Source organism: Hyla sarda, chromosome 1 (genome assembly GCF_029499605.1).
Source record: "Hyla sarda isolate aHylSar1 chromosome 1, aHylSar1.hap1, whole genome shotgun sequence".
NCBI lineage: Eukaryota > Metazoa > Chordata > Amphibia > Anura > Hylidae > Hyla > Hyla sarda.
Window position 1 is genome coordinate 303300665 of NC_079189.1, and position 12555 is coordinate 303313219.

The window sequence follows — 12555 nt, forward strand, 5'->3', positions numbered from 1 at the left end:
TTCCCTACCTGGACTATTGGTTCCTCAGAGCTCCTTCTCAGTTGATCATGTCCCAACATCTTCAGCTAGCCGTATCCTTCCTTCACCAGCGGGGTTGGATAGTCAATTGGGCCAAGTCCAATTTCCTCCTAACAACATCATTGAGGTTTCTCGGCTTCATAGTCCCCACAGTCTCAATGATGCTTAACTCACTCCTGAGAGAAAATCTTGGGTTGGGGAATTGGCTCAATTTCTTTCAGTACCCCGGAGAATGTCCATTCGCACTCTCATGCGGATGTTGGGACTTATATCCGCTACTGCGGATGCGGTTCCTTGAGCTCTTTGGCATCTTCGCCCTCTTCCATCAGAGGTTCTTACCACCTGGAATCACCGCCATCTGGCCTGAACAAGTGCCCCTCCCTGTCTTATGCAACCCTCTCTTCCCTCAGATGGTGGTCTCACCTTGAAGATGGCAAGTCCCTGATCCAACCCTCTTGGATCATACTTACTACCGACGCATCCCTTGTATGCTGGGGAGCGCATCTTCAGGATTAGACAGTGCAAGGTGTATGGTCTCCTCAGAGAGATTGTTAACATCCAATCTCCTGGAGATTCAAGCAATCAGGCTAGCATTGTTCCCCTTTGTGTCTCTTCTTCAAGGGAAAGCTGTAAAGATCCAATCCGACAGCATGACAGCTGTAATGTATATCAACAAGCAGGGAGGCACTCGATCACAAAACCTCCTCAGAGAGGTAGGTCTGATCTTGGATTGGACAGAGAGCAACTTCACCCATCTGTCGGCAGTCCCTCAATATCATAGCCAACCACCTGAGCAGAGGACTTTTAACTGCAGAGTGGTCTCGCCACCCAGATATATTCAAAGAGATAACGCTCAGGTTGGGTGTGCCAGAGATAGATCTCATGGTGACAAGGTTCAACGCCAAATTGGAGAGGTTCTGTTCCCTCTACAGGGAATACAAGCCAGTGGCAATCGATGCTCTCTCAATCCCTTGGAGGTTCAGGCTGTCTCTACCATCCTAAGCTTTCTCCAAGATGGACTTCACAAGAATTTGTCTGCTTCAACTCTGAAGGTCCAGGTATCGGCCATTTCTGCTTATGTTAATAAGCCCTTCTCTCAAGACCCACTGATCAAAACATTCTTGAGGGGTGCCTCAAGATTAAAACCTACAATCTTGCAACCAATCCCTACATGGGACCTATCGGTTGTGCTCAAGGGTTTGAGCCTATGGAAGATGTGGACATGAAGTTCGTTACCATTAAAACAACTTTTTTATTGGCTATTACATCTGCAAAGAGGATTGGGGAACTACAAGCGCTTTTGGCGTTTGAGCTGTACACAACATTTAGCAGATAGAATTTTGTTAAGATTTATGCCATCTTTTATCCCCAAGGTACCATCTTTCCAGAAGATAAATCAAGTGATCTAGCTCCACGTCCATCCACTGTCGAAGAAAGGGGCATGCATTGCCTCGACATCTTGAGATGCCTCTGGATCTACTTAGAGAGATCTAGGGGGTTTAGGAAGGATGAAAATCCTTTAATTCTCTTTGCAGGGTCCCAGAAGGGTCACAAAGCCTCTAAGCCCTCCATCAGTAAGTGGGTAAAGGATGCCATTCGCAAAGCCATGGCATCTCAGAATATGGAGCCTCCTGAGTTCGTAAGAGCTCATTCTACCAGGTCTGTATCAACCTCATTTGCAGAAAGGAGTTTAGTTCATTTGGAACATATATGCAAGGCTGCATCTTGGAGTTCACTCTCCATGTTTATCACCCACCACAGACTTGATAGTTCCTTTGGGTGGAGAGTGATATCTGCTGCCAGGCATGAGATTCCTCCCTCATAGGGTATTCTGCTTGCCATATCCCCATCTGTACTACTGGTTAGGACATAAGGGAATCGTTAATTTCCAACGAAAATTTGTTTTCCCTTAGTCCTAACAGTAGCATGACTTTCTCTCCCTATTAGTCTTTAGTTTTAATATTTTGTTATTATTTTTCCATTAGTTCTTCTTGTTATAACACAAGGGGACAGAGGGTGACCCCTCCTTTATATTGAGTCATGTGGGTGTGTATAATTAATCAATTAATTTATTATTCAATAAAAGTTCCATCTGTCCTATCAGTTCATGGGGGGTGGAATACCCCATCTGTGCTACTGTTAGGACTAAGGGAAAACACATTATCGTTAGAAATTAACGAGTGCTGCAAATAGCAGGGGGGAACTTAAATTACAAATCTTTTGTTCCTGGCTGGTCAGAATATGCTGTTACTATCCTGTCCACCAGACTGAAATGCTATGATTTGCAGGTAAGAGAACACACATGAAGGGAAATAAACAGGGTAAAACAATTGAATGCAGATCAATCCTGCACAGATGTTAGTGAAGTGAAGGGATGTGTCACATGGCGCTAGAGTATAGTGAATGCGGCTGTTGTGGGAGTTGATGGTAATATATAGATGATTGTACTGCACTATTTGTGTACTGTGGCACAAGTTTAGTAGTAACGGAACTGCACCTAATAATGTATTATCTTTATAAGAATGTTATAGCTGAATATATGAATATTAGTATGAAATAGATAGATGTGTATTGAAATATGCCGGACAGAATATGTTGTTACTATCTTGTCCACCAGACTGAAAGGCTATGATTTGTCATTACAGGAAAATGTTCATTAAAAATACTTATGGTTTCACCCAGCCCGCTCCCTTCGCACATTGGAATTATTGACCATACTTTCAGCATATATGCAACATGTACTATCCAATAAATCAGATAAGCTGACGTTTCCTATTTTCTGCTGCTCACTCACAAGCATTGCATGGCTGGGACAGAATAAGTTTTCCCCACATAATTGGTTTATTGCTATGAATGCATGCATATTGTAACCCTTTGCTGAGACATTTACTGTATATACCAAAGCACATAACATTTTAAAGTTTGATCTTTTCAACTGTTCTATTTTTAGTGTTTTCTTACAACTACCTGAATGACCAGTTAGTGTGTGGACAACCTCAATGTCCTCGATATTCCAAACTATCATGGTTCCATCATCAGATCCGACCAGAAGAAGATCCTTGTCAGGATGTACCTCCATTATAGTGATACCTAAAAGAGTAAAAGGTTTGTCATCCTACTATATACTTATCAGCCACATATTCAGGCCAACTGCTTATTACTGTGTAGGTCTCCCTCATGCATCCCTTCCCCTCTGTCCTTATCATCATCCAAAGTAATAAGAATTTAATGTCTGCTGTACTAATCAGTGGTCGGGACGGAGAGGTGGGGGAGGGGTTCCTGCAGGTTCCCTGTCAGCAGGGCACATACTGGAGGATGCCAGTCCTGCCTTCCGCCTCCTCTCCTAGGCTGCTGTTTCCCAAACTCTCTGGACTCCTCTTCACTGTATGTAATCCTGCTGTACAGCAAAAAGTAAGTGTATATAACTATACTATGTGTCTGTAATGGCGAATCCCAGACCATCAGGGGACATTTTAATGGGTGACATTAAAATTTTTCCTCTTGTAACAGTGGTTTAAATCTAGGTCACACAACTTAGAAACGTAGTCACTGTATTTATGGAATAAAGCTACATCTTCAACTTAATACGCTGGTGTGCTGCAGTCAACCTTCTTGTGTCTACTCCGTTGGACCCAGGATCGGGGACCCTACAACTGCCTGCACCCACTATTTGTGTATGACTACTCCGGTGTGCAGCTCTCCCTCTTCGTTTGCTACCTATATGTGGTCATTTAGAGCCTGCACCCAAGCACCATGGATTCCGCTGGGGTATCTGAAACAGTAGCTCCATCAAATACATTTTCCGATATGGTTGGGGATATCGATAGGATTTTCAGCGGGATTAAGACCGATGTTTCCTTTCTTGAAGCTCCCTCAATTATTGATCTCCAAGACAGTACAAGACAGAGTCCAAGCACCTGGTGTCCCTTAAATTGCATTTGGCCACACTTAGCCATTACTACAAATCCCAGTGGATACCGAGGGGCCTCCGTTCCCAACCACGTGACAATGCATACTCTTTTGATTTGGACTATAGAGCGAAGTTTGAATTAATATTCAACAAGTACGCCTTTGACCTCTTCCTATTAAATATTGAGTTCTTGAAGAAAGAACGCCAATTGTCAGATATGTCCACATACTTTAAATTGAGTAGAGATCCTACACAAGTGATTAGTTCAAGAATTAAAGCTGTTCTGGATCAAGCCTTACAAAATTCTCTGATTGACAAAATCATATATAATTATTTGTTGGTACTACACCCTGTCACCCCTTTACTTTATCTGCTCCCGAAGATCCACAAATCGCTGGTGGACCATCCCCCCCCTCCCCCGCAGACCTATTGTGTCTGGCCGGGGCTCCACCACCAGCCATTTGTCTATCTTCGTGGAGCAAATTCTACATCCGTATGCGGGCTTGCTCATACCTACATGATACTACAGATTTTCTTGTTAAAATTGCTGATCTTCATGTTCCTACAGATGTTATCATTGCCACGCTTAACGTGGTCGGCCTGTATACCTCCATCCCACATGTTGGGGGTGTACAGGCTGTCAGGTCTAGCCTAGAACCGAATTTTGCAGAGCACAAGGTTGACTTTATCATTTCGTTACTTGAGATGGTTTTGAAAAATAATAATTTTTTGTTCAATGACATCTTCTTCCTTCAGACATCCGGCACCGCCATGGGCACAAATGTGGTGCCCACGTATGCTAATGTTTTCATGCTGGAAGAGACACACATCTATGTTTCCCACCACTCCAGCAATTTGCTGGGGTGGTGTCATTACATCGACAATGTGTTTCTGGTCTGGAGGGGAGACATGGATCAATTACATTCTTTTCACACTTATTTAAATTCTATTAATCCAAATATAAAGTTTACACTTAATGCTTCCACTACTTCTATTCCTTTTTTGGACACCTTAGTTTCAGTTGAAGGTCACCGTCTAACTACTGAGTTATTTGTAAAAGACAAATTGAAATTCTATATTGCACTTTGACAGCTGCCATCCGAGACCAATGATGCGCTAGCTCCCTGGCAGCCAAATGCTACGAGCGAGGCGCATCGTGGAATCGGATGATAAATTTGCCCCTACATTGGACCGTACGGTCAAAACATTTTCTCAACGCAGGTACCCAATTTTCTTATTACTTCAGGTGAAGTCCAGAGTCATGTCACTTGATAGAACCAAGCTTCTCCATTAACAAAATAAACAAGACCCCAAACCACAGATCCCCAATGTGTCAACTTTTTTGCTCTCATTCCAAAACTATAGGTGGTGTTCTGAATAAAAATTGGAACATCTTAAAAACCTGTTATCCCGACATTCAAGACATCTTAAAAACCTGTTATCCTGACATTCAAGAATTTGGTGAGCGTCCTTTACTGTCGTATCGCAGACCATCCAATCTTAAAGATAAGTTGGTTAGATCCAACATTTCTTTAAAAACATTGTCACAAAGGTACCTGCCGACAGTGTGTCAATTGTGACTATATGAACAAAAGCTCATGTTTCAGTCATTCACAGTCTTGTAAAAACCATAAGATTAATCACTGTCTGACTTGTACGTCAGACTACAGGATTTATGTCCTGATATGCCCATGTGGTCTCCTCTATGTAGGGGAGACCACATGGGATTTAAAAACCCGGATGAATCAACATCGCTACAGTATCCGTAAGCAAAGGACGGATCTGCCTGTAGCCAAATATTTTGTGGAGGCCAATCATTTAGAGAGGGATTTGAGGTTTACCCAGTGTGTTTGTTATTTTGACTAGCAGCGGGGACCCTGCTTTTTACCTATTAACTCAAAGTCCTTTTTATTTTGAATGCCTTATGATTTCAATATATCTCACTATTTAATCACAACTTTGTTACTGTAACTATAACTAATGATAACCATGTTGCTGTATATCCCTCTATCATTTTGGCAGTTACTTTTCTTGCATTTTAATTAGTTGACATGTGTTGCACTGCACCTTCCATGTGTTGGACACAGCTGCCTAGCCATGTGCTCTTGTTTGGCCATGTGACTTTCCATATATAGCTATGCACTGATGCGCTCTTACACCATGCCCCATAACTAAATAGCCACGCTGAGCTCCCACTTCTGCAGCACATGCGCGGGTGGGATGTGTCAGCAGCGTGTCAGGTGACTTCTACGTGTACCTCATACTTGTTAGATTATTGGCTCAGCACTTGACATGCGGAAGCTCTACTTTGGCGCTAACGGACTTGTGGCATGTGTTTACACCTTCTATGAGGTAAGTTTGTTATGCCACTGCCCCATCCTGAACATGATTGGTTACTTATAATGTGTTTAGTTGTGAGTCGTGATGCCCCTGTTTGATATTTAATGTGATTTTAACTTTACATTGCAGATTTAAATACTATGTATCACTTTATATTTACTATGGCACTGATGGACATGTATACTATGTCCTTTATCTATATTTTAACATTTAACATATTTTAGCACAATTTTTTTATTCTGTATCTTGTTTATGTTTTCTTACCATATGATGTATGAAAAAATCAAGAACAACATATTTCATATGCAATATATTTATTGATTAAAGTACAACACTGTAATCGTGTAGCAACTGGTGTGGGCCTGTATTTTTTAAACAAGCACAAAAATTAGATAGTATACTTAGGATCGAGCATGAGTAAGGCGTGACTAGTATGTCCCTATCTATTAGCCCTGCCTGGCGATACTGTAAGTCCCCTGTCCTAGTGACCTGGGCCTACACTGGAACCTCCTATTGGCCCTAGGCTGTAGAGGGGATGCTGAAACAATACTGTGGCGTCGCCAAGATACAGTTGACCGAGGCTAATAGCCCGACAGATCCAATATACAGTATTTGATCTTAGATATCACGCTTAAGGTGTTTAGAGGTGTAACATACATGTGGTAAAAATAATAATACAGTATCAGAACCCGAGGGGGGTAGCCAGGGGTATGTAGTAGTATTCACGTTTAAAACCCACAATTGTATGTGTTGCATAGGTAGAGATATACTTATGCATTACACAGAGATTGCATTAATCCAACGCGTTTCGCTTATCCGTGTGAGTACAGATAGCTCCTCAGGGATTCTCGTGGAGAATACTTGCAGAAATAAGGTCATGGGAGACCGTACATATAGTAGCAATGCATCATCACATGTAGATTGAAGAAGCGTACATTAGATATACTTGTATGGTGATATGATGAGAGTGACACACTGATCTGGACAGCTGCGTATAAATATCAGTCTTGGGTCCGGGTGCTTGGTGACTCCTCCTATTAGGATGTTGAAAAAGAATCTCCACTCTGATATAGATGAAGTCGAGTAGGTGTAGATACTAGAGATCCCTAGGGCACATGATAGACTGCGGTAGCGGGGTCCCAAGGGGAGAGGTAGGGAGAAGTCCAGAAGGTATGGTTCCGGGGCTGGCGGGGAGGCCCAGGAGAAGTAGGATGGTTCTGGTCCCTCGGCGTCCGGGTAGTGAGGCTGTCCGTGCGTCAGTGACGCTGACGCACGGACAGCCTCACTACCCGGACGCCGAGGGACCAGAACCATCCTACTTCTCCTGGGCCTCCCCGCCAGCCCCGGAACCATACCTTCTGGACTTCTCCCTACCTCTCCCCTTGGGACCCCGCTACCGCAGTCTATCATGTGCCCTAGGGATCTCTAGTATCTACACCTACTCGACTTCATCTATATCAGAGTGGAGATTCTTTTTCAACATCCTAATAGGAGGAGTCACCAAGCACCCGGACCCAAGACTGATATTCATACGCAGCTGTCCAGATCAGTGTGTCACTCTCATCATATCACCATACAAGTATATCTAATGTACGCTTCTTCAATCTACATGTGATGATGCATTGCTACTATATGTACGGTCTCCCATGACCTTATTTCTGCAAGTATTCTCCACGAGAATCCCTGAGGAGCTATCTGTACTCACACGGATAAGCGAAACGCGTTGGATTAATGCAATCTCTGTGTAATGCATAAGTATATCTCTACCTATGCAACACATACAATTGTGGGTTTTAAACGTGAATACTACTACATACCCCTGGCTACCCCCCTCGGGTTCTGATACTGTATTATTATTTTTACCACATGTATGTTACACCTCTAAACACCTTAAGCGTGATATCTAAGATCAAATACTGTATATTGGATCTGTCGGGCTATTAGCCTCGGTCAACTGTATCTTGGCGACGCCACAGTATTGTTTCAGCATCCCCTCTACAGCCTAGGGCCAATAGGAGGTTCCAGTGTAGGCCCAGGTCACTAGGACAGGGGACTTACAGTATCGCCAGGCAGGGCTAATAGATAGGGACATACTAGTCACGCCTTACTCATGCTCGATCCTAAGTATACTATCTAATTTTTGTGCTTGTTTAAAAAATACTGGCCCACACCAGTTGCTACACGATTACAGTGTTGTACTTTAATCAATAAATATATTGCATATGAAATATGTTGTTCTTGATTTTTTAGGATGTTACATTAACATATTTCCTCTTACCCCAGACAAGTAACGTCTATACAAGTTACGTCTATGCGCCCCATATGATGTATGAAAATGAACTAGTCACATGTTGATGTATATTTAAACCCCATTAGATCACTTGCACTTTGACTTGATAAGGGTGGTGTGAGACCACAGAAACGTAGTCACTATATTTATGGAATAAAGCTACATCTTCAACTGAATACGCTGGTGTGCTGCAGTCAACCTTCTTGTATCTACTCCATTGGACCCAGGAAGGGGGCCCACTATCTGTGTTTAACTACTCCGGTGTGCTGCTCTCCCTCTTCATTTGCTACATATATATATATATATATATATATATATATATACACAGCTCAAAAAAATAAAGGGAACACTAAGACACTAAGATAACACATCATCCTAGATCTGAATGAACTAATCATATTAAATACTTTTGTCTTTACATAGTTGAATGTGCTGACAACAAAATCACACAAAAAATTATCAATGGAAATCAAATTTATCACCCATGGAGGTCTAGATATGGAGTCGCACTCAAAGTCAAAGTGGAAAACCACACTACAGGCTGATCCAACTTTGATGTAATGTCCTTAAAACAAGACCAAATGAGGCACAGTAGTGTGTGTGGCCTCCACGTGCCCGTATGACCTCTCTAAAATGCCTCGGCCTTCTCCTGATGAGGTGGCGGATGGTCTCCTGAGGGATGTCCTCCTAGATCTGGACTAAAGCATCCACCAACTCCTGGACAGTCTGTGGTGCAATGTGGCGTTGGTGGATGGAGCGAGATATGATGTCCCAGATGTGCTCAATCGCAGTCAGGTCTAAGGGAACGGGCTGGCCAGTCCATAGCATCAATGCCTTCCTCTTGCAGGAACTGCTGACACACTCCAGCCACATGAGGTCTAGCATTGTCTTGCATTAGGAGGAACCCAGGGCCAACCACACCAGCATATGGTCTCACAAGGGGTCTGAGGATTTCATCTTGGTACCTAATAGCAGTCAGGCTACCTCTGGCAAGCACATGGAGGGCTGTGCGCCGCCCCAAAGAAATGCCACCCCACACCATTACTGACCCACTGCCAAACCGGTCATGCTGGAGGAAGTTGCAGGCAGCAGACCCTTCTCCATGGTGTCTCCAGACTCTGTCACGTATGTCACATGTATTCAGTGTGAACCTGCTTTCATCTGTGAAGAGCACCGGGTGCCAGTGGCCCTCATACCACCCCCATGGAGTCTGTTTCTGACTGTTTGAGTGGACACATGCACATTTGTGGCCTGCTGGAGGTCATTTTGCAGGGCTCTGGCAGTGCTCCTGCTGCTCCTCCTTGAACAAAGGCAGAGGTAGCAGTCCTGCTGCTGGGTTGTTGCCCTCCTATGGCCCCCTCCATGTCTCCTGATGTACTGGCCTGTCTCCTGGTAGCGTCTCCATGCTCTGGACACTACGCTGACAGACACAGCAAACCTTCTTGCCACAGCTCGCATTGATGTGCCATCCTGGATGAGTTGCACTACCTGAGCCACTTGTGTGGGTTGTAGACTCTGTCTCATGCTACCACTAGAGTGAAAGCACCACTAGCATTCAAAAGTGAATAAAATAGCCAGGAAGCATATGAACTGAGAAGTGGTCTGTGGTCACCACCTGCATAACCACTCCTTTATTGGGGTGTCTTGCTAATTGGCTATAATTTCCACCTGTTGTCTGTTCCATTTGCACAACAGCATGTGAAATTGATTGTCAATCAGTGTTGCTTCCTGAGTGGACAGAAGTGTGATTGACTTGGAGTTACATTGTGTTGTTTAAGTGTTCCCTTTATTTTTTTTGAGCAGTGTATATATGTGTGTGCACGTATGTGTAAAGCGTAACTCTAATGGTGTAGTCAGTTTTCTGTAAAATGTGCTTAAATGCTAAAACAGGGCCCTGAATTATGAGACTGAGCTTCATCTCTATGGCATCCATTTCCAACATGGGACCCAGAGCCGCAGAATGCCATTTTGCTGGGTCTCGCACTGGAGTTGGCTGCTATGGGGACAGAGTGGAAATTTCCATCTCATATGAATAGTGAGATGTGCCAAGGAGAATAGCGCCTTATTCCAGTGTTTATGCACCGAATTGGAAAAACATATCCATTTGAAAAAGAACTATTGTGCACAGTGTTCCCTTCTGCAACTTTTTTATGCCAGAAAATTGGCATACAATAATGATATATTCCCACTCTGTGTTTAAAAATTCACACTTTTGGATACAGATCCACAGCATTCCAACAGCAAGATCCACAACTCTGCAGATTTGTTGCAAAGTTTGATTTTCCAATTGAAGTCAGTATGTTAAATCCACAATAAATCCAGTGTATCCAGCACCAAAATTACCATGTTGTGGATTTTAGTAGGTCGATTTCTACATGGATTTCATTCTTTTTGTTTCATAGCAGGTGGATGAGGTTTCAATACAGTATCTTGCACTCTGCTATTTTGGTATGGGTATTTTCGTACACGGTGGATATGCTGCCAATTTTCTGCAGAGGAAAACTTGCAATGTTTCTGCACCAAAATTCACAACAGAAAATCCTCATCAAATTGTGTGGATTTTTGTGTAGATTTTAAAAGGCAATTCTTATGTATTTTTCATTGACATGTCAATTAAGTTATTGTCTCGAATGAGTTAATATATGGGGTAATATTGTCAAAGTTTCCGAAAATCAGCGACATAGGATTATGAATAATACAAAGATGTTACCTTTCCCCAGATCGACTGTATAGAATTGGTAGTAGGATTGATTCTAATTGTCCTAAATGTGGCAGCCCCTCAGCGGATTTCTTACATTTAATTTATTCCTGTTTCAGAAGTTCTGGGAAGAGGTAACACAGGAGTTGGAGAGAAGAGTGGGATATGCCATAACAAGGGATTGTAAGACCTTAAAGGGGTACTCCGGTGAATGCCTTTTTTCTTTTAAATCAACTGGTGGCAGAAAGTTAAACATATTTGTAAATTACTTCTATAAAAAAATCTTAATCCTTCCTGCACTTATTAGCTGCTGAATACCACAGAGGAAATTCTTTTCTTTTTGGAATGCTCTCTGATGACATCACGAGCACAGTTCTCTCTGCTGACGTTATTATAATAATAATAATAACATTTTATTTATTGTTGTCCTTAGTGGGATTTGAACCCAAGCCCCCAGCACTGCAAAGCAAAGTGCTAACCACTGAGCCACCATGCTGACCTCAGCATACATCTGCTATGCATGGTTGCTAAAATGGACAGAGATGTCAGCAGAGAGCACTGTGCTCGTGATGTCATCAGTGTTCCAAAAAGAAAGGAATTTCCTCTGTAGCATTCAGCAGCTAATAAGTACTGGAAGGATTAAGATTTTTTAATAGAAGTAATTTACAAATATGTTTAACTTTCTGCCACCAGTTGATTTAAAAGAAAAAGGGTTTTCACCGGAGTACCCCTTTAACCCCTTAAGGACTCAGCCCATTTTGGCCTTAAGGACTCAGACAATTTAATTTTTACGTTTTCATTTTTTCCTCCTCGCCTTCTAAAAATCATAACTCTTTTATATTTTCATCCACAGACTAGTATGAGGGCTTGTTTTTTGCGCGACCAGTTGTCCTTTGTAATGACATCACTCATTATATCATAAAATGTATGGCGCAACCAAAAAACACTATTTTTGTGGGGAAATTAAAACGAAAAACGCAATTTTGCTAATTTTGGAAGGTTTTGTTTTCACGCCGTACAATTTCTGGTAAAAATGACATGTGTTCTTTATTCTGAGGGTCAATACGATTAAAATGATACCCATTATTATATACTTTTATATTATTGTTGCGCTTAAAAAAAATCACAAACTTTTTAACCAAATTAGTACGTTTATAATCCCTTTATTTTGATGACCTATAACTTTTTTATTTTTCCGTATAAGCGGCGGTATGGGGGCTCATTTTTTGCGCCATGATCTGTACTTTTTTTTGATACCACATTTGTATATAAAAAACTTTTAATACATTTTTTATAATT

The 12555-nt window shown here is 42.2% G+C and overlaps 1 protein-coding gene across 1 annotated transcript in view; it reads right to left on the minus strand.

Annotated features, from left to right (window-relative positions):
• Nucleotides 1-12555, minus strand: part of NWD1 (NACHT and WD repeat domain containing 1) — a 98275-nt gene that overhangs the window by 31884 nt on the left and 53836 nt on the right. Inside the window, exon 15 of the mRNA XM_056518149.1 lies at nucleotides 2986-3108. Within this exon, the coding sequence (XP_056374124.1) occupies nucleotides 2986-3108 (123 nt within the window). The remainder of the gene's footprint in view (nucleotides 1-2985; nucleotides 3109-12555) is intronic.